This window comes from Manacus candei, unplaced genomic scaffold, assembly GCF_025592945.1.
Source record: "Manacus candei isolate 608988 ecotype Guabito, Panama unplaced genomic scaffold, ASM2559294v1 h1tg000045l, whole genome shotgun sequence".
NCBI classification, from domain to species: domain Eukaryota; kingdom Metazoa; phylum Chordata; class Aves; order Passeriformes; family Pipridae; genus Manacus; species Manacus candei.
Genome location: NW_026138093.1, coordinates 3,368,062 through 3,389,871, shown reverse-complemented (window position 1 = coordinate 3,389,871; position 21,810 = coordinate 3,368,062). Strand labels below are relative to the sequence as shown.

Below are 21,810 nucleotides of genomic sequence, written 5' to 3'. Positions count from 1 at the left end.
GGGGGATTGTGGTGGCCTTCGTCCCTCTGCACACAGACATCACCTCCCAGCTCTGCTTCTCTGCTTGACCACCTTTGCCCCTCCAGCTGCTCCCCGCAGCATCCCAGCTCTCTTTTGCTGTACAAGTGGAGTGCTCTCCTCAAGTCTTGCACCTGTTCTCTGCTGCTCTCCTTCCCCGCTCCTTTCACCATCTTCAACCCTGCCTGTTTGTGGAGCCCACTCTGACCCCCTCCCTCCACAATCTCCTTCTGGCCTGCCATCTCCCAAGCAGATCTCGGGCTGCTTTGGAAAGCCTGATGGCAAAGCTGCTCTCCCTGACTTGCACGTCTGCCCTGCTCTTTAGGCAGGACCAGGCTAAGGGGCAAACGATACGCGCGCCACGTGGAAGGTGAAATCACCTGCTTCTGCAGGACTCTCGGAAAAAAGTGCGGTATCAAGGTAATGAGCTCCCCCGTTGCTGAGACTCTTGTCTGTGCCATCGGCAGGGCACTCCTGTGAGCCAAAGGCACCCGGAATCAGGGGGGCTGACAGGGCCTCAGTGTCCCTGATGAGAGGGTTCCTGCTGTCCCCAAGCAGGGACTGTCTGAGGGCGGCACTCTGCTGGTGTCCCAGCAGCAGCTGCAGCTCTCCTGCCCAGCAGTGAGCCCTGGTCCTGTGCAGGGCCAGCACCCCGTGAGCATGAGCCCAGCCCTCCTGCCTCAGCCTAAGGACCCTCTGCTCTTGTCCTCCCCCACACAGTGACTGTGGGCACTGCTGCCAGCACTGCTGGGCACCTGTGGCCAGGGCTGCTCTCGCTGCCCAGCTGAGCAGCACCAGCAGGGGCCTTGGGGTGACATCTTTGCTCTCCTCCTTCCTGCCGCAGCCCTTCGAAAGATACCTCACGCGCTCGGAGAGGACGCACATCGTCCTTGAAACCCTGGAGCAGAAAGATGCACAGAATTATCAATGGGTACCTGGAGAGACTCGTCCATGGGTTGAACCATTTGGGTGGAACCTTTACAGAGGGCGCAGGACCATAGCAGAAAAGATTTTGTGGCTGGCCACATATGACCCGTGCTTCTTCCTGACGGATGTAAGTGGCCTGTGGCTGGATTGCCCTGCCCTTCAGCCCTAGAAGGCCTTGTTCCTCTCTCCATCCCTCCCTGCCAAACCCAGGTGTCTCAGGCACCTGAAGGCATCTGAAGGCAGCAGAGTGGTATGGAAAGGGCAACTGAGGCTGCACTACCGTGGCAGCACTCTCCTCACCTCTGTCCCCTTCAGGTGCCAAAGATTTTGAGCTTCCTGCATGAAAGACTGCCAGGCGTGAAGTGTGAACTTGTGCAGGAGTGCTTCCACTCCCTGCTTCTGCTGCTAGCGCACTTTTTCCCAAGGAAGGTAGTCGCCACACTGCTGAGCATCGCTCCACAAGGAGACAGGTACTGGCCCTGAAAAGCCTGAGGGTTTGTTGGCTGTGGGGAGATGGAGCCTGAGACTCTCTGGCTCCCAGAGCCAAGGAATGATGGAGGACAGCCCTGAGGAGAGGGGTTCTCCATCCCACCAAGCTTTCCAGCCCTGCTGGGTTGTCCAGGCCTGCAGCAGACAAAGCTGGCCCAGCCAGCCCAGAGCCACCCTGCTGCTCCCAGCCTAGAGGGGAACACCAGCTCAGTGCCCTGCTGCCTGCCCAGGCAGGGCCCCAGGCACCTGGGCTGGCCCAGCCACGCTGCACTCCAGGCTGCCCTACTGACACAGAGCTCTGCCTTGCAGTGTGGCCAGGCAAATGTGGCAGAGCATCTTCTCAGAGCCCGAGATTGGAGACAAGATATTATGGCCATTCGCTGTCATGCTCTGGGTCGACTGGTGGCCCTGCAGTCTAAGCGCTTCTTCTTCAGAAAGCAGCTCCACCTCTGACTTGGCTGTGAGTGACCAGAAAAGGACTTGATCCCCTGCCACGAGCCCTGCAGACTCTGCCAGGCTCTCACTACTGTGCTTGCTTCTACAGCCATTGCCCAGTGGCACTAGCGTGAAGTTTGAGTGGGAGGACAAGGACAAAGACTTTGAATACCTTCAGAATGACAACTTTGATATCGATGAGGAGCTTCCAACCCTCCCAGCCTCCCAGGTGCTCGAAGGCCTCATCGTGCTGTGCGAGACACCTGAGCTGGTGAGCAGGGTGGTGTCAGGGACAGCCATGGTGGCATCCAGGGCTCTGGGGCTGTGGGTAAGGCGGTGGCTTGGCGTGGGCTGGGAGGCAGGTGTTGTTGGGACTGCTGCCAACTGCCCTGATGCCATGTTGGGGCCTGGTGGCTGCCTGGGGAACTTTCCAGGCATGGATCTTATCACAGAAAAGAAACTCTGTCCTTCATACAGGCAAGAAAACTGGAGTTCCTGGTGCCACACATGATGGAGCTCCTGTGGGTTGGCAGAGAAGACCTCAAGACAAAGGTCATTATGATCCTGAAAAGACTGATAAATCAAAACCTGGAGAAGAAAAAGGCCAGCCCCATGGATGAGTATTTGGTGGAGAACCTGCCGCGCTTCTTTGACATGGTAAGGTTGATGTGGGAGCGTGAGGCCTGAGATGGGCACTGGGCAGTGAGAGCTGCCCTGCACCCAGCCCTGTCAGCAGCTCTGGCAGCAGGCTCTGCTCCCCTGGGCTCTGGTGGCTTCTGGGCCTTGCAGCTCAGTGCAACTTGTCCCTGCTCTGGAATCTGAGCCCAGGGCATCTCCCTCAGCCACCATCCCCATCCCCTTTCACTGTGGGCAGGGGGCTGCTGTTTCCAAAGCTCACCTTTCCTCCTTCCTCCCAGGAGAGCAGCGACATGCGAGAGGCCTTTATCTGCCTCTTCAGAGACTACCTGGGCTCAGCAGTGCTGAGGAACAACAAGCAATTGAAGACGTCTCTGCGGAGTGCACTGGTCCCGCTGCTCATTCGCACAAGTGACCAGTCCCCGAGCGTGGCCAAGGTACACATTGGAAGGCTGAGCACTGGCACAGAGAGAGGTGGGCTGGCCTGCCCTGTGGGGCCCAGGCAGCAGGACAAGGGCTGCTGGCAGTGGGCAGCCGTGGCCCAGCGCAAGCCGTGGGAAAGGTCCCTGCAGAACCAGCGCCAGCAGGGACGGAGAAGCTGGCACGGCCATTTCCAACAGCTGCCCTGGGGCTCCAGTAGGGCTCGTCAGCAGCCTGTGACCACCAAAGCCTGAACAGGCACATCCCCACAGGCTTCTCTGCTGTCCCTGGTATGTGTCCAAGGCCAGGGCTTCCAGCCTCAGGCCCTGTCCTGCGGGGCTGTCCTCACACGTCCCCTAGACACTTTGGTGAGGGCATGTCCCAACTTCCTGAGGGCAGAATCTCCCCAGCAAGAAAGCCAAGAGCTCTCCTTTGCCAACCATGCTGCTACCTCACCCCTTCTGCTTCCATGCAGGCCGCCCAGGAAGCGCTCCTTGCCGCAGCAAAGCTGCTCAAGTGGAGGGAGCTGAAAGAGCTGGTGAAGAAGCAGCAGATGTGGAGGATTGGCGAGTGCTTGGTAAGGCCAAGTGCCAGGGTGCAGGTTGGGTGAGGCTTGCCCTGCAGGCAGAGCCCACTGTGTGGGCCCAGAGCCCAGAGGCTGGAGCTGCAGCCCAGTGTGTGCCCTCCAAGAACAGAGCCCCAGGGGCTCCTCTGCAGGCCCCTCTCCCTTCCCTGCAGCCAGCGGGAGAGAGGGCTCTGGGCAACACTGAGTGCTGGCAGGAGGGACTGCTGCAGCCAGCGGGGGGGCTCTGTGCCATGCCCGTGTCCTTGTGCTCTCTCCAGGTGGGGAAGGACAGGAGCAGGGCTGAAGAGTACCTGCGTCAGGGCCTGAGCTACCTCAAGGACCCTGAGGCCAGTGTGCGAGAGGCGGCCATCAGGTTCATCGGTGAGCCCCAGCCCCCGGGGTCCCTCTCTGGGCAAGCTGGCCCCCGTCCCCACTCCTGCAGCCACAGCCAGGCCCAACCCTGGGGCTGCCTGAGCCCCGGCTGCCACAGGCTGGGCCTGGGCCTCCCTCTGCCAGCCCTGCCCACGTGGCTGGGCTTGGTGGGCACTGGGCTGAGTTCCACCCCCTGAGCTCCTGGTGCTTCCTGGGCTCATCCCGGCTGAGGGGGAGGAGGGCAGGGCCAGGGGCCGCGCTGCCGGGAGCCCGCTGGGGAGCAGGGGCTGACGGAGCTTTGTGCCTAGGGGTGGCCACGCGGCACCTGAGGAACCGAAGCCAAGAGCAACTGGATGAGATCTGCAGCGGTGAGTGGGGAACAGGGGCTGGAGGGGACGTCTGGAGGTCTCTGCAGACACAGGGCTTCATCTCGGCTCCGTTTCTTTTGCTCACAGCTCTTCAGCCCTTGAAGACAGACAGCAATGTAGTCGTCTCTTGCCTGGCAGAACAGACCATCAGCATCCTGAAGGCTTTAGGACCAACACCGAGCCCTCGATTCAGGCCAGAAGCACTGCTCTTCTGGCGCCGACGTCCACACCCATGAGGACCTTCCAACATTCCCAGGCTCCCAGGCGCTGTGTGGGACACCTGAGCTGGTGAGCAGGGTGGTGTCAGGGACAGCCATGGTGGCATCCAGGGCTCTGAGGCTGTGGGTAAGGCGGTGGCTTGGCGTGGGCTGGGAGGCAGGTGTTGGGGGGACTGCTGCCAGCTGCCCTGATGCCATGTTGGGGCCTGGTGGCTGCCTGGGGAGCTTTCCAGGCATGGATCTTATCACAGAAAAGAAACACTGTCCTTCATACAGGCAGGGAAACAGGAGCTCCTGATGCCAAACATGATGGAGCTCCTGTGGATTGGCAGTGAAGACTCCTGGACAGAGATTGTGATGGTCTCTAAAGACCTGATGTGTCCAAACCTGAAGAAGACAAAGGCCTGCCCAGCCACTGAGGATCTGGTGGAGAACCTCTCATGCTTCCTCGACATGGTAAGGCTGATGTGGGAGCGTGAGCCCTGAGATGGGCATTGGGCAGTGAGAGTTCCTCTGAAGCCCAGCCCTGTCAGCAGCTCTGGCAGCAGGCTCTGCTCCCCTGGGCTCTGGTGGCTTCTGGGCCTTGCAGCTCAGTGCAACTTGTCCCTGCTCTGGAATCTGAGCCCAGGGCATCTCCCTCAGCCACCATCCCCACCCCCCTTCACTGTGGGCAGGGGGCTGCTGTTTCCAAAGCTCACCTTTCCTCCTTCCTCCCAGGAGAGCAGCGACATGCAGGATTTCTCCATCTGCCTCTTCAGAGACCACCTGGGCTCAGCGGTGCTGAGGAAGCAGAAGCAGTTGAAGACGTCTCTGCCAAGTTGCCGTGGTTTGACTGGCCCTGTCCCGCTGGAGCTGGAAAATGGGCACCTGAGGAACCAAAGCACAGAGCAACTGGATGAGATCTGCAGTGGTGAGTGGGGAACATGGGCTGGAGGGATTTCTGGAGTTTCAGCTCGGCTCTGTTTTTTCTCTCACAGCCCTTCAGCCCTTGAAGAGAGACAGCAGTGAAGTCATCCCTTGCCTGGCAGAACAGACCATCTGCATCCTGGCAGCTTTAGGACCAACGCCAAGCCCTCGACTCAGGCCAGAAGCTCTTCAGGCACCGATGTCCACATCCATGAAGAGCTTCCAACATTCCCAGGCTCCCAGGCACTGTGTGAGACACCTGAGCTGGTGAGCAGGGTGGTGTCAGGGACAGCCATGGTGGCATCCAGGGCTCTGGGGCTGTGGGTAAGGCAGTGGCTTGGCGTGGGCTGGGAGGCAGGTGTTGGGGGGACTGCTGCCAACTGCCCTGATGCCATGTTGGGGCCTGGTGGCTGCCTGGGGAGCTTTCCAGGCATGGATCTTATCACAAAATAGAAACTCTGTCTTTCATACAGATAGGAAAACTGGAATCCTTATGCCTTGAAATCTTCAGCAGAAACCACGATTCAAACTACGAGCACTGCTCTTCTGTCTCCACTGAGCCAGTTGGAGGTGGCTGTGATTTAATAAAGCAGCAACAATGGGCCCAAACCCATGGTGTCCTTCAGATACGCCGTGCCCTGAGCAGACTGTGTCCTGCTTGTCCTGCCCTGCTGCCTGCAGGACAACTTCCCCCTCGGCACACCCCCAGCTTGTTTGGGAAGTTGAGCCCTGCTTTCCCAAAAGGTCCTGGGCCCCACCCGTCGCTTCTTTCACCCCCCCAATGGGTTTGGTAGAAGCAGTTACAGATATCCTGAACCAGAAAATTTCCTTCCCCACAATGGTGCAAACAAGTAGCTAATAAGGGAGTGGTGATGGGAGAGATTTTAGTTTGCTGTGGTTTCGCTTTCCCCCCCCCATATCCTTTAGGCAGGAAGATTCAAAGCAAGGGATGAGAGGGATTTGTTTGCTCTCCCCCCGTACCTGCAGAATACAAGACAATAAAGGGTGTTCTGTGGTCAGTTGTTGTGTCCAGTCAATTTGCCGCTCGCCTGTGGATCCGAAGCATCCGCGGCCACGCCTGACAGGAACATTATTTGGTGTTTGGGGTAAAAGATAAATTAGTTGCACGATCTGGCTGCCTACAGGTACAATACATGATGGCATTGGGGTCCACGACATTATCTTTATTTCCCCCTCAAAATCTGCCTCTATCACTCCTGGTAATACAAAAAGGCCTTTTAAAGTGATAGATGATCTGCCAGTTAGTAAGGCTGCTTTGCCGTGGCCCAGAGGGCCATGTGTAGCAGTCGGCAGCAGGGCAACTGTTGTATCCTGCAGTGTTACTTCTGTGGAGGTGGCCAGGTCCACTCTGGCACTGCCGGCTGTGCTTGCGTACAGGCTGTGGCAGGTTCGCGAGGGGTCCAGGCAGGGGTTTGATTTATTGTCATAGCTCGTCCCCTTCCTGTGCTCCGTTTGGAGTTTCCCTGTGGGGAAAGCGATAACCCATAGTGATCAAGCTCAGAGCAGCACTGATTTGCAAACTGATTCCCTTTGTGACAGCATGGACAGACACCTGGCACCACTCTTCTTTTGTTTGTCCTGTCGTTTGGGCAATTCCTGTGCAAGTGACCCAACTGGCCACAAGAAAAACATTGTTGATTTTTTGTGGACATTGCTGCAAATGCTTCAACTATCAGAGATAAATCATACTGCCTTGAACCAACATTCATGCATGTATTTAGCATGTTGTCCACTGTAGGATTTTTTAGGGGACGTAAAACCTTCTGACAGTCGGGGTTTGCATTTTCTATAGCAAGCTGTTTAAAAAGGCATTGGCGTGCAGCATCATTCTCTACTTGTTTTTCCAAAGCATCATTAAGACAATCTAAAAACTTCATAAAGGGCTCATTTGCCTCTCGTTTGAAACAGGTAAAGGGCATTCTCTGTGTGCCTGTGTCCAGAACACTTTCAAGAGTGCATAGGGCTAGTTGCTTTATTCGCTGGAGCCCTGCAGCACATGTTCGTGCTGGTACTGCCTGAGAAGAATGCTCACCCTACCCCAGTAAAACACCTACAGTAACAGTCCGCAAAGGGTTTCGTGTTCCTGCAACTGAATTTGCAATCGCCTGTTTTTCTGCTAATTGTTTCAGTCTGGCTTCTCACATGGTGTACTGCATATCAGTCATTATTAGATGAAATAGTGTTTTGAAATCGTGGGGGATGAACACTTGGCTATCACAGATGGATTCTATTAAATGGATGGTGTACAAAGCCCCCAAACTGTGGTCTGTTACTGTTCGCCTTACATCTTTAATAAGAGCATATGACAGACCCTCCCAGTGAGGATCCTGGTCAGGCAAGACCAGGACTGGGAAATCTTTTAAGACTGCCGTGTCCCCTGCGAGTTTCACCTCCCCCCGCACTCGCACCCATTTGTCAGGCAAGTCAGGAGAGTGAAAGGTTAAATCTTTTTCCTTATCTGTGAGTTCTGGGTCCTCCTTGGAGTCATCTGACTGAGAAACTGGTGCTGTGGCAGCGGCACCACAGAAGCGAAGTCCACGCGAATGGGGCGTGGAGGAGGAGGCCTTTGTTTCTGGCCACACTGCGGGCTGTGCCTTAGGTGGCCACAGTGATGCTGGCAATGAAGGCGGCTCTGGTGGCGTGGAAGGCAACACGGGAGATTGTGGTCGGGGCAGGGCATGGGGCAGGGTCTGCACACAAAATTTCAGCTCCTGCTGTGATGGTGGCTCAGAATCAGTTGCCGTTTCTACATGGTTGTCTGCGGAGCTGGAGTGAGCTTGCAAAGCTTCATAAACTGCTCTCCATGTTGTTAATAAAGAGGTTGCTATCTTATCCCCTAGCGTGGTGCTGTCCCAGAGTCTGGCACCGACATCATCCCAAACTCTCCAGTCATATACTAAGTCACTGTTTAATGTGGGATTAGCTTTGGATGCCCACAAAAGGAGACATTCTAAATTTTCTTCCTGTACTGTTTTCTCATATTTTTTAAGGATTTCAGCACAGGCTCGCTAGACTGCCTTATGCTTTTTCATTAAAGGGGTTCCCATTTCATTCTCAGCTGCTTCCCTTATCGTCCAGCGTAAGGTAATTGAGAGCTCTCTTGTCCCTTCCTTTCAGCGCTTTTTCCTTCCTTGTGTTCAGCTGAGCTACACCACCGGAGAAACAGCTTAGTTTCTTTCATGCCCCAAAGTGGGGCACCATTTGTGGTGTATTGAGGCACAGACTCAGGGGGTGAAGCTGAGACAAGGTTATTGGAGTCGCAGCCCTCCTTTTGTAACCCAACACCAACAGATAATCATACCTTATAAGGTAAAACCTGTGACTGCAGCATTTGATTGGCTGCCAGCTGTCAGGGCAGTTGAAACAGGAGTTGAAATGGCAGTTTTAGGAGTTGCAGCTCACCCCTGTAATGAGCTGCTCCTTTCCCTGCAAAGCTACGTTTTTTTCTAGGCCCTATTTCCCACAGTGCTGCCCTTTGCATGTTGATAAACAAAGCAGTGGCTTTTTCCCCGGGAGACTGAAAGTGTCACCTCCCCCAGACTGGGGCCAGGAATTCCAACCACATTCCTGACCTTGGGTTTCACAGTTACCCATCAGTTTGGGGGAGGGGAAAAGAAAAAAAGGTCAAGAGATTACAGCAGCAAGTAAACTGGGGCTAAGTGTGCCTTCATTTTCTCAAGCTGTTCTGTAGAAATAAATAAAAATAGCACTATGGGGGGGAAAAAAGTTCAGGCCAGGTATCAGTTTCCTGAATTTGATCAGGGAATGCAGAAGAAGAACATGCCTTCAAACACACATCTACACTACACTTATCAAACTGTACAGTGCAAAATCTGACCCCAAGGAGTCTGTACAAAACAGTGGGAATGGAATCAGAGAGGGGAAGGAAAACATCCTCAGCAGTGCCTGTCCCAGTCAAGGGGCATTACTGAGCAGCACCTACATTTCCATGGCTCTCTGGGCAGGGAATTTTTCCTGTGTGCCAAACAGCACATCTTGAAGCTTCTTCCCACTGAAATACTAGAGACATTTCAGGGCATCTGAACAGCCACATTCTTAAAGCACAACTACCTCAAGGCAAGGGAAGAAGTGAGATTCAGTGGCACTTGGCAGAAGCTGCCCAGTGCATTGTGTCAAATGGGTATTTACCCAAAGGAGCAACAAGCTCAAGCCATCAGGGAAAGAGCCAGATGATGAAAGGGTGTTAGCTGCTGAGAATTTCTTTGGGAAGAAGTAGACTGTTAACTTGAGATAGAAATTTGCAATATACCATGGAACCTTATTCAAAGTCCAGCTGCAAAATACCTTCTTGTTAAGAGTGTGAAATAAATCCTAAAGTGTCATCAACTATGTGATTTTCTCTTTATTCCCAATCACTGATTAAAGAAACATAACTCAGATGTGATCTCACTCTGTGCTCCAGTGACATTAACATTAGAACAATATTGTCACTGTCTGCTGGTCTCTTGTGTTCCTCACTGGAAGGCACTTGGTGCACCCCTGGATATCCTGCTAATGAGGTAAAAAACTAACCCTTCTAAAGTTCCAGATTTTCCTCACCTGTTTGTACACAGTTGGACAAACTGGACCAAGTTATTACTTGAAAGCCACCTGCTGGATTTAGCATTAATTACTCCTTGTTTTGATCTCAGGGAAAAAGGCTCACACAACACAATCTCTGAATGCTCCTTTGAACTTACCCACAGTGTGTTCACAAAGACACAGAGCAAGGCTTTTAGATTTGGCTGCTACCCTCAGTTCCAGCATAGAAAGAAATGTCTCTGTGAAATAACAGCAATTGCCTTTCCATGTTACTGAACTACATTCAGTTTATCTGGTCTCAAATAAATACTCCACGTTTTCTCCTTGTTTTATTTTTAAAGGCATGGGTATGGGTATTTAGGTGACTGCTTCACTGGTATAGGATAGAAACCGTTCACATGGCTATAAATGAATATTATTCTCTTGACAAAACACCTTTCCCAAAGCCTCTGACAAAAAGAAAGGGAAAAAACCCAGACAGAAAAAGGGAACCACAGGCACATTGCCTGTCACCCACCAAAATGTCTCCTCCCTGAGGACAATTCAGGCACACCCTTCAATCTGTATATCTCATTATCACCCCAATCTCTTTTTTAGTGGCAGTTTCTGTAGGGAAGCTGAAGTGCATCACTGTCTCAGACAGCCAAGGATAAGATGAGTGAAGGAATTCAGTTGCTCTCTTTAATTAATACAGGATTATTTCTCTTTCACTTGGTGAAGCTAATAATATGACTGGTGGAATGTCAGTAACAATTAAATCATAAACTAGTGCAGCACCAAAGGGAAAACTTACTTTAGTTATGGAGTATTCCCAGCAGAAATATTGAAAATCTTATCCATATTTACACTGATAAAATACCACACGTACCTCCTGGGATACTGTAAGCTTTCTACAATCCTTGTGGCATGTCTTTACAGAGCAAGAGTTGACACTTTGAGATGATACCTCAATAAATGAGTTGCAGTTCTATTGTTTCTTGAATGTTAAGCACCACATCCTAAACGCAGGAACAGGTTCAAGGTCAATGTCCTATTTTAGACCTTTTCAGCAGCTGTGATAATCACACTTAAAACATTCCTCTAGAAAGAGTAAATTAGCCCTTTTCACTAGAAGGATTCTTATGATCAAAAACAAATCCGAAAGAGAACAAAGTCAGATTTCTTTGTTTGTTGGTTGGTTTTATTTCAGCAATGCAATAAATTGCTGTCCCTAACTGGGATGGCTTTTCTACCCAAGAATTAAAAGGAAAACTCCAAAGTTCACTTTATTCTGCACTTATATTACCTTTGGGGTTTTTGGTTTTTTTGGAGGTCTCACCTATGTAAAAAAAACCTTCCTTTAAATCTGTTGATGCTTTCTGTAAGAACCAAAACATTCCAGCTGACATAGCATTCTATCACTAATACTGCAGGGAAATGTAATATCCCACTAAAGCAGAAGGGAAAGAAGACAACTGAGCATCAGCAGCTCTTCCTAAGCAAGATCAGGGGTTTAGCTCCATCTAACTGAGGGATGAGATGTGCCCCTCAGTGGGTCTCTTCCCACTCCCCCACCAGCCCTTCTACCCAACTGCAAGCTCAAAGTTCTAAAAAGAGAAGAGGAAGCTGGAGCGTCAATATTTCCCCAGTGCAAACCCCAATAATCTTTGCTGGGAGCTGACAGGAATTGCTGTTCCACTGCCCTGGGGTATCCTGGCTTGAGGCGAGAGCGCAGCCCCGCCCAGAGCCCCCAACCCCTCTGAGAGCTTTTGTAGGGTCTGTTTGTCCATGTCCCTGTGGCAGAGGCTGCCCCGACATCTGCCCTGGAGCTGGTCCAGCTGCTGGACCAAACAAGGCATTGTCCAGCCTGCCTTCCCCCAGCCCCGACCGCCCCAGCCCATCTTCCACCGCTCTGCTTCCTTTTCCTGCCCCTGCTCCCCCTCCGCTCCCTTCCCTCTGGCATTTTTATTAGGAATGTTCTTGCTGTTCTCACTGTCCAAGCATGAGCTGATCCCCAGGGGAGCCTGTGGAATGTAACCCCTCAAGCACTAAATTCCTTCCCCTGTGCCAAAGACACGGGTTTGTTGTTGCTGCCCCTCCCGCCGAGCACCAGCTCCATCTCCTGCTCCTGCCCAGCGGCTTTGCAGAAATCCAGGGCTGGGTGTGGATTGAAGGCTGTGGCAAGAGAAAGGATAAAGTTGCTTCACTTCCACCCTTGGTGTCTCAGTGTTTGTGATCTTGGGAATCCTCACAAACCTGGCACAATGGCAGATTATCTGTTGTTGTAAGATATGTACCTGGAGATTTTTTTGATATGTGTTTACATTTTCCTTGAAAATACAACTGATAGAAAACAATGTAAAAAAAAAAGAAAAAAAAACAAAAGTAAAAAAATAAAATAAAAATTAAAAAAGGGAGAAAAAATAAAAAAAGAAGAAAAAACAGAAAAAAAAAGAAAAAAAACAGGACAAAAATGAGAAAAAAACCAAAAGGAAAGAACAAAGAAAAAAGGAAAAAAGAAATAAGAGAAAGAAAAAAGAAAAAGGGGATAAAAGAAAGAAGTAAGAAAAAAGAAAGAAAAGAAAGAAAGAAAAAAGAGAAAATAAAAGAAGACAGAAAAACAAAGTCCGATCCTCCCCCGCCGCAGGGACTACAACTCCCACAATGCCCCGCGCAGGCGGGGGGCGGGCAGGGGCCGTGGCCGCGCGCTGATTGGCTGCGGGGCGGGTCTGTAAAGGCGGAGGGCGCGCGGAGCGAGCGCCATTTTGGCCTCGTGGTCGGGAGTGAGGAGGACTCGCCTGCGGCCGCTGCACTTCGCTGGGTGAGTTGGCGGGGGGGCGGCGAGAGCGGAGTCTGGGGATCCCCTCGGGGGCTGCGAGGAGCGCGGGTGTGGGTGGAAAGGCTGGAGGGCTCGGGAGGGTTTAGCGGGGGGGTTCGGGGGTTCCCGGGGACGTTTTGGGGGGTCCCTAAAAGGACTCGAGGGGGAGGTTGAAGGTCCCTGGAGGGTTTTGGGGGGCTCTGATGCGGGTTTTGTTTTCTGAGAAGATTTGGGGTGTCCCAGGTGGGCTTTGGGGGTCTCTGGGGAGGTTTGGGGTTCCTGGGAGGCTTTGCGGGGACCTTCGAGGCAGTTTTGGGGTCTCTGGGGGGTTTAAGGTGTCCCAGACTGTTTGGAGGGCCCGTGGGGGGGATTGGGGGTCCCTGAATGGGCTTCGGGAGTCTCAGGTGGGTTTTGTGGGTCACTGAGAGGGTTTAGGGGGTGCTGGGGAAGGATGAGGGGTCCTTGAGGAGGTTTCGATGGGTCGAGGGGGGGGATTTCAGAGGTTTTGAAAGGATTTTACAGGGTCCCCTAAAGCCCAGCAATGGGGTTCAAGGGGTCCCCTAGCCCCCAGGGGAGGGGTCCTAGGGATGCCCCCCAAAATCCGGGGTGGGAGATGTACCACATCCAGGTAAGGGGATCCCAGTGACCCCAGTATATCCCAGTGACTTTTCAGTGACCCTCAGTATGGCCCAGTAACCCCCTAAGTGACTATCCAGTGTGTCCCAGTGACCTCCCACTGCCCCCCAGTATGGCCCAGTGATCCTGCAGTGAGCACCCAGTAACCCCCAGTATGGCCCAGTAACCTGCCAGTGTCTCCCCGTGTGCCTTGGCAATCCCCCAGTAACTCCCCAGTTCTCTGCCAGTGCCCCCCAGTGTGCCCCAGTTCCCCTCCAGTCCCTCCCAGTGCCCTCCCAGTGTCCCTCAGTAACCCCCCAGTCCTCCCATTGCTCTCTGGTTCCCCCCAGTGTGTCCCAGTATCCCCCAGTAATCACCCAGTGCCCCACAAAGCCCCCAGACTGTCCCCAGATGCCCTTGGGCTTTCTATGGGAGGGGGAGCATTTTTGGGGTCAGAGGATCCAGAGAAGAGCAGCGAGGCTGGGGAAGGGAGTGGAGCACAAGTGGTGTGAGGAGAGGCTGAGGGAGCTGGGGGTGTTGAGGCTGGAGAAGAGGAGGCTCAGGGGAGACCTCCTTGGCCTTTCTGTGAGCATGGCAGGGAGGGGGAATGATTTTGGTGTCAGAGGGTCCAGGGGGGGCTCCTGGGGTGAGATGGAAGGTTGGGGACATCAGGGTTGGGGTTTGGGGACAGTGGGGTGGGGTATGGGGACAGTGGAATTGGGGAGCCTGAAATGGGGGGGCGCAGAGAAGGGGAAGCTTGGACAGTGGGGACACCTGGGATCCCTGGGACAACAAAGTGGAAACCGTGGAAAGGGAGAATGTCTGGGAATGTGGCACCCTGAAGGTGAGAGTCAGAGGAGAAGGGACTCTTGGAACCCCCAACACCCCAGAGGAGTCAGAGGGTCAATCAGGGGAGACCCCTTGAACCCCAGAGGGAAGAGACCAGAGAGGAGGAATGTCTGGGAGAATTTTTTTGCGCTACATGTTCATAGTTTGGAATATTTTTTGGCTTAACTGTAACTTTTAGCAGTTTGGGGGGGTGAGGGTCTTCTTGCTATTGTCTGAATCTTGGTGTTTTGGAGTGTTTTATGGTCACAGGATGCCTGGTGAGCTCTAGAGATAGACTTGGGCAGGAGGAACCCCCAAGCCAACGTGCTCAGCCCTTGTTTTCCCCCTATCAGGATTTGTCCTTCCCAAAGCTTGGGCGGATGGAGGAGGAGGCTGCGAGGAAGAGGAAGATGCCTTGGGCCCCCCAGGCAGGTGAGGAGGAAGTCAGTGTCCCTTTGGGCGGGTGTTGTGCTGGCTCTGTCAGCCCAGCATGGCCCCGGCTGCAGGACAACCCCGCTGGCGCCGCCGTCCTGCCGGGGCCGGAGTTGGGGGGATGTCCTTGGGCTTCCCTGTGGGCCGGAGGCAAATCCCCTGCCTGTCCTTCTTGCTTCCTGCCCCAGGCCCGGAGCTGAGGAGGGAGAGTGCGGAGGACAAATCCCCCCGTGAGACCCTGGTGGGAGAGGCCGTTTTGAAGGGCTCCCCGGCGCAAGAAGGCAGCAGGGAGGAAAAGGGCCGGAGATCCCCCCGCAGGAGGGGCTCCAAAGCCAGCCCAGGGTGCTCTGAGGAGGAAAGAGCCAGCCTGTGCTGGGAAGGCGGATGGAGCTTGAGGGGGAGCTCTGACCTGGTGGAGTCTGATCAGCCTCCCAGCAGGGAGAAACCCTTCCAGTGCTTGGAATGTGGGAAGAGCTTTGGGAAGAGCTCCCACCTGCTCAGACACCAGCACATCCACACTGGGGAACGGCCCTACACGTGTAGGGAATGTGGGAAGAGCTTCCGCCAGAACTCCCACCTGATCCGACACCAGCGCATCCACACTGGTGAACGACCCTACCCATGTGGGGAATGTGGGAAGAGCTTCAAGGACAGCTCCACCCTCCGCATCCACTGGCGCATCCACACTGGAGAACGGCCCTACAAGTGCTTGGAATGTGGGAAGAGGTTTATGACCAGCTCACATCTTCTCCAACATGAGCAGACACACACGGATGAGAGGCCCTTCCGCTGCACCGACTGCGGGAAGGGCTTCAACCGGAACTTCACCCTCATCAGGCACCAGTGCGTCCACACTTGGGAGAAACCGTACAAGTGTGGGGAGTGTGGGAAGAGCTTCACCCACAACTCTAACTAGACCAGACACCAATGGACCCACCAATAAGAGAAGCCCTTCCAGTACCTCGAGTGCAGGAAGTCCTTCACTACTGGTAGTTTTAGTGTTTCTATTGTGCAGTAAATAATCCTGATGAAGATCTTTTGTCTGGTCATTTGTAACCCTAAATAACTCATTTGTATCAATAGATTTGATTTGCCATCATTAAAAGCTGGGTGACCTAAGTGTTTCAGTCAGACCTCTGTAATTCCTCTAAATTAAACTGTTGGCATAATCCAAGGCTGAGATTGGATCCTGCAGCCCCAAGCACCCCACAGGAAGTTGGAAGCTCAAGGTTCACCCCCCCCTTTCGCAGCCCCCTGTGCCCAAAGACCCCCATGGGACTGCCAGACCTACCAGACTATCCTCTCTTTACACCCTTCTCCCTGTTCCTCCCACTTTCCCATTGTCCCCTCAATCCCCAGTTTCCCTCCAAAACAGTTTTGGGGTCCCAACCCCCACTTTTCGCCCTCTCTCCTGTGGGTGCTGAAGGAGAAAATGAGGCTGCACACACAGAGTTCCATTTTGGGAGTTGTCCTCCCATCTTTCCAGTGTCCCCCTTTCATGGGGGTTCCTTTGGAAACAGCGCCTGGGCTTTGTCTTTTAGTCCACCGGAATTCCCAGCATGACCCCAAAGCAGTGTCCTGATCCCACACATTCCCCTCCCCTCATGTGCTGGCTGTGTTCAGCCACCAGAGAAAAAAATCAGGCTACCATGCAGAGCGTTCCAAGTGGTTTCCACTTTGGCAAACAGCACTCTCTGGATGGAAAACACCAGTCAAGGCCAAAACACTCTTTTTGGATTCTGATTAACTGAGTGCAGCTGTTGCTGACTTAACTTGTTCCCACATAAATTCTCAGGGTTCCTTTGCTTCCAGGAGGCCCCACATGTCACAATGGCCCCTGGATTCCATGAACTTCCAGAGTCTCCAAAGGTTCCTTTAGTTCCATGAGGCCCTGCAGTCCCAAAATGCCCTTTGGATTCTCGGAGATTTCCCATTGTCCCAGGGTCCCTTGTGCTTCAGAAGGAGCTGCAGTGGGACAGTGGCCCCTTGGTTCCGTGAGCTCTGCAGTGTTCCAGGAATCCTTGGGTTCCAGGAGAGCCTGCAGTTTCACAAGGAGCACTTGAATGCAGGAGGTTCTGCAGGGTCCCAGTGGCCCCTGGATTCTGGGAGGTTCAGAAATATCTCAGGGCTCCCTTGGTTCCAGCAGGTTCGACAGTGTCCCAGAATTCCTTTGATTTCATGTGGTCCTGCATTATCCCAGAATATGATGGATGTGATGTCATAGGGGAGATGTGATGTCACAGGAAGGATGTGATGTCACAAGGTAGTTGTGCTGTCATAGCAGAGATGTGATGTCGTATGATGGCTGTGATGTCATAGGGGACATGTGATGTCACATGAAGGATGTGATGTCATGGGCAGGTGTGATGTGTCAGGAAGGATGTGATGTCATATGATGGATGTGACGTCATAATAGAGATGTGATGCCATATGATGGATGTGATGTCATAAGAGAGATGTGACGTCATAAGAGAGATGTGATGTCATATGGTTGTGATGTCATATGGGAGATGTGATGTCACAGGAAGAGGGTGATGTCATACGCAAACTGTGATGTCACAAGAAGAATGTGATGTAACAGGGAGGATGTGTTGTCACGGGGGGGCTGTGATGTCATGGAGATGATGTGATGTCACAGGGCAGGCCATGATGTCAAAGGGAGGATATGATATCTCAGGAGAGGTAAGATGTCATATGATGGATGTGACATCATAGGGAAGCCTTGATGACACAGGGATGATATGATGTCACAGGGCAGGACGTGATGTGAGAGGGATGATATGATATCACAGGAGAAACGTGATGTCACAAGAAAGATGTGATGTCATAGGGGAGCTGTGATGCCATGTGGAGGAGTGATGTTATATGATAATTGTGAAGTCATAGGGGAGGATGTAATGTCACAGGAAGGGTGTGATGTCACAGGGGAGGACCTGATGTCACAGGGAGGACCTGATGTCACAGGGAGGATGTCATGTCACAGGAAGCATGTGATGTCACAGGGAGGATGTGATGTCACAGGAGAGCTGAAATGTCACAGAGGAGGATGTGATGTCATCGGAGACATGTGATGTTACAGAGGAAGATGTGATGTCACAGGGGTGTGTGATGTCACAGAGGAAGATGTGATGCAACAGGGGGGATGTGATGTCACAGATAAGCATGTGACGTCATAGGAGACATGTGATGTCACAGAGGAGGATGTGATGACACAGGGGAGCTGTGATGTCACAGAGGAGGATGTGATGTCATAGGAGAGCTGTGATGTCACAGAGGAGGATGTGATGTCACAGGAGAACTGTGGTGTCGTAGGAGAGCTGTGATGTCACAGAGGAGGCTGTGATGTCACAGGGAGCTGTGATGTCACAGAAGAGGATGTTATTTCACGGAGGAGGATGTGATGTCATAGGAGACATGTGATGGCACAGAGGGGGATGTGATGTCACAGGGAGCTGTGATGTCGCAGAGCAAAAGTTGATGTCAGAGAGGAGGATGCGATGTCACAGAGGAGGATGTGATGTCACAGGGAGCTGCGATGTCACAGAGGAGGATGTGACGTCACAGGAGACATGTGATGTCACAGAGGAGGATGTGATGTCACAGAGGAGGATGTGAGGACATAGGAGACATGCGATGTCACAGAGGAGGATGTTATGTCACAGAGGAGGATGTGATGTCAGAGAGGAACTGTGATGTCACAGAGGAGGATGTGATGTCATAGGAGACATGTGATGTCACAGAGGAGGATGTGATGTCATAGGTGACATGCGATGTCACAGAGGAGGATGTGACGTCATAGGAGACATGTGATGTCACAGAGGAGGATGTGATGTCACAGAGGAGGATGTGAGGACATAGGAGACATGCGATGTCACAGAGGAGGATGTGACGTCATAGGAGACATGTGATGTCACAGAGGAGGATGTGATGTCACAGAGGAGGATGTGAGGACATAGGAGACATGTGATGTCACAGAGGAGGATGTTATGTCACAGAGGAGGATGTGATGTCAGAGAGGAACTGTGATGTCACAGAGGAGGATGTGATGTCATAGGAGACATGTGATGTCACAGAGGAGGATGTGATGTCATAGGTGACATGCGATGTCACAGAGGAGGATGTGACGTCATAGGAGACGTGATGTCACAGAGGAGGATGTGATGTCACAGAAGAGGAGGATGTGAGGACATAGGAGACATGCGATGTCACAGAGGAGGATGTGATGTCACAGTGGAGGATGTGATGTCACAGCAAGGATGTGATGTCACAGGAGAGCTGTGCTGTCGTAAGAGAGCTGTGATGTCAGAGAGGAGGGATGTAATGGCACAGAGGGGGATGTGATGTCACAGGGGAGCTGTGATATCACAGAGGAAAAGTTGATGTCAGAGAGGAGGATGTGACGTCATAGGAGACATGCGATGTCACAGAGGAGGATGTGATGTCACAGAGGAGGATGTTCACAGAGGACACAGGGAGCTGTGATGTCACAGAGGAGGATGTGACGTCATAGGAGAGCTGTGATGTCACATAGGAGGATGTGATGTCACAGGAAGGATGTGATGTCACAGGAGAGCTGTGCTGTTGTAAGAGAGCTGTGATGTCACAGAGGAGGGTGTGATGTCATTGGAGACATACGATGTCACAGAGGAGGATGTGATGTCACAGAGGAGGATGTGATGTTACAGGGAAACTGTGATGTCACAGAGGAGGATGTGATGTCATGAAAGAGCTGTGATGGCACAGAGGAGGATGTGATGTCACAGAGGAGGATGTGATGTCAGCGGGGTTGTGATGTCACAGAGGCGGATGTGATGTCATAGGAGACATGCAATGTCACACACAAGGATGTGATGTCACAGGGGAGCTGTGATGTAACAGAGGAGGATGTGATGTCATAGGAGAGCTGTGGTGTCATAGGAGAGCTGTGATGTCACAGAGGAGGATGTGATGTCACAGGGAGCTGTGATGTCACAGAGGAGGATGTGATGTCATAGGAGACATGCGATGTGATGTCACAGGGGAGCTGTGATGTAACAGAGGAGGATGTGATGTCACAGGACAACTGTGGTGTCGTAGGAGAGCTGTGATGTCACAGAGGAGGATGTGATGTCACAGGGAGCTGTGATGTCACAGAGGAGGATGTGATATCATAGGAGACATGCGATGTCACAGAGAAGGATGTTATGTCACAGGGGAACTGTGATGTCACAGAGGAGTATGTGATGTCAGAGAGGAAGTGTGATGTCACAGAGGAGGATATGATGTCATAGGAGACGTGATGTCACAGAGGAGGATGTGATGTCACAGGTAAACTGTGATGTTGGAGAGGAGGATGTGATGTCATGGGAGAGCTGTGATGTCACAGAGGAGGATGTGATGTCACAGAGGAGGATGTGATGTCACAGAGGAGGATGTGATGTCACCGGGGAGGATGTGATGTCATAGCAGACATGTGATGTCACAGAGCGGGATGTTATCCCTTGATGTCACAGGGGAGCTGTGATGTCACAGAGGAGGATCTGATATCATAGGCAGCTGTGATGTCACAGCGGGGCATGCGATGCCACAGAGGAGGATATGATATCACAGGAGCATCTGATGTCACAGGAATGATGTGATTTCACAGGGGAGATGCGATGTCACAGAGAAGGATGTGATGTCATGGGAAGGATGTGATGCCACAAAGGGGGATGTTATGTAAGAGGGAAGGATGTGATGTCACAGAGGGGGATGTGATGTCACAGAGGGGGATGTGATGTCACATTGGAGCTGTGATGTCACGGGAGTGGTGTGATATCATGTTATAGATGAGCTGTGATGTCACAGAGGAGGATGTGATGTCATATGATAGATGTGACTCAGGGAGGAGCCGAGGTTGGGGAGGGCAAAACCGGCCCCAGATTGGATTGGGAATGGGGACCCCCCCTGCGTTCCCCTGTGTCAACCTGCTCTGGGGGGCTTTGGGAGGGCACCTCCCCCTCAATGGGCATCCAGCTCACTTTAAAGGTGCCAGGACCACCCCACAGACCCCCAAGGACCCCCTAAATCCATCCAGAGCCCACCCAGGACCCCCTCAATCCCCTTTTCTGGGGGACCTTTAGGGGCACTGGTGGCTGAGCTGGGCAGCAAAGTTCATACCTGTCTACAGCCTGACTCACTGAAATGCTGATTTTAAAGCACAGAAAGGAGAAGCTTGAGGCAGTTTGTTGAAGGCACAAGGACTGATTTCTCATGTATTTTAATTACTTCTGAAATGCTTCAAAGTCTGGTTTTCAGGGGTTTATTTAATTTGGCAAGTTCTTGGGGGTTTCTTGGGCTTTTCTTTGTGTGTGGGCTGGGTGGGTTGGTTGTTTTTACAGTTACTTGTCTCATATACTTGGTGCTTTTCCCAGGAGAACATTGATTTGTGTAGAGACAAAATCACTGGAGAATATCTTAATCTGGGGATAAAAATACTCCCCTGGGAAGGATGCAGGATGAGTTGGTATTATTTATTTAAGAGTTTCAGGCCCACAACAAGCAGTTTCAGCCAAATTTTCTAAGTGACTGAGGAACCCTTTTCTCCAAATGTGCTCCCCTGAGGTAGTTTCAAATCCCCAGTTGTGATTCAGTTTTCTGGAATGATTCTAAATGAATTAAATGCTTTTTTTGGCCATCATCTAGGCAACTGCTGCCATGGATAACATCAATTGTAAGAAGGTAGAAGAGAAGGACATGAAAGGGCCACCTGTGAGCAAAAGGTATTTTTCATTTTCAGGAGTCTCTGAATTTTTGTTACTAGTTTTCTGTTTCTGTGGAAGAGTTCAGTGTCCTCCCTCCTGGGAGGGATGGGAACAAATGATTAAACGTGGAAAATGTTCCGTTCCAACACTGCAAAATGCAATTTGTCCAGATGATCTAAAGATGTCCAGATTATCGAAAACCTTCCATATTTTTGTTTTCAGGGAGAGAAAAATATTTGATGAAGAAATCCAGCAAAGGCAAAAGTGCAAGGCCAAGCCTCAGCCTGAAGAGAGCTGAGGGGTGGCACTGGTGGCCCCAGAATTACATAGGGAAAATAAGAAACACAGGAATTTTGGGGTGGGATTGAGCCATTTTCAGTGGGATTGATCCACTTTGAGGTGACAGGTTGAACCCTCTTGACTTTTGGGATGCAGAGCTGGGAGAGACTGGAATGTTAATGGTCCATGGCTCCAACACTCTCCAGTTGCAGAAGCAGTG

General features: G+C 52.2%; 2 protein-coding genes and 1 pseudogene across 2 annotated transcripts in view; 2 read left to right on the top strand and 1 right to left on the bottom strand.

Annotated features, from left to right (window-relative positions):
• LOC127474819 (zinc finger protein 850-like) overlaps positions 1-15,505 on the top strand; it is a 315,187-nt gene extending 299,682 nt beyond the window's left edge. Inside the window, exon 8 of the mRNA XM_051796122.1 lies at positions 15,087-15,505. Coding sequence (XP_051652082.1) covers positions 15,087-15,505 — 419 coding nt within the window. The remainder of the gene's footprint in view (positions 1-15,086) is intronic.
• The window catches only part of LOC127474815 (zinc finger protein 208-like), a 1,262,639-nt pseudogene that overhangs the window by 1,236,364 nt on the left and 4,465 nt on the right, over positions 1-21,810 (bottom strand).
• LOC127474906 (uncharacterized) lies at positions 1,752-3,201 on the top strand. The gene is made up of 4 exons (XM_051796229.1): positions 1,752-1,894; positions 1,979-2,140; positions 2,347-2,526; positions 2,787-3,201. Exons 1-4 carry the CDS (start codon positions 1,757-1,759, stop codon positions 3,177-3,179), a joined length of 873 nt encoding a protein of 290 aa, XP_051652189.1. The 5' UTR covers positions 1,752-1,756; the 3' UTR covers positions 3,180-3,201.

Bases quoted from the DNA above. Each gene is read 5' to 3' on its own strand.
- LOC127474906 (XM_051796229.1), top strand. From the start codon at position 1,757: ATGTGGCAGAGCATCTTCTCAGAGCCCGAGATTGGAGACAAGATATTA. The intron at 2,141-2,346 runs GTGAGCAGGGTG...TCCTTCATACAG, and splicing joins TGTGCGAGACACCTGAGCTG to GCAAGAAAACTGGAGTTCCT. The intron at 2,527-2,786 runs GTAAGGTTGATG...CCTTCCTCCCAG, and splicing joins TGCCGCGCTTCTTTGACATG to GAGAGCAGCGACATGCGAGA.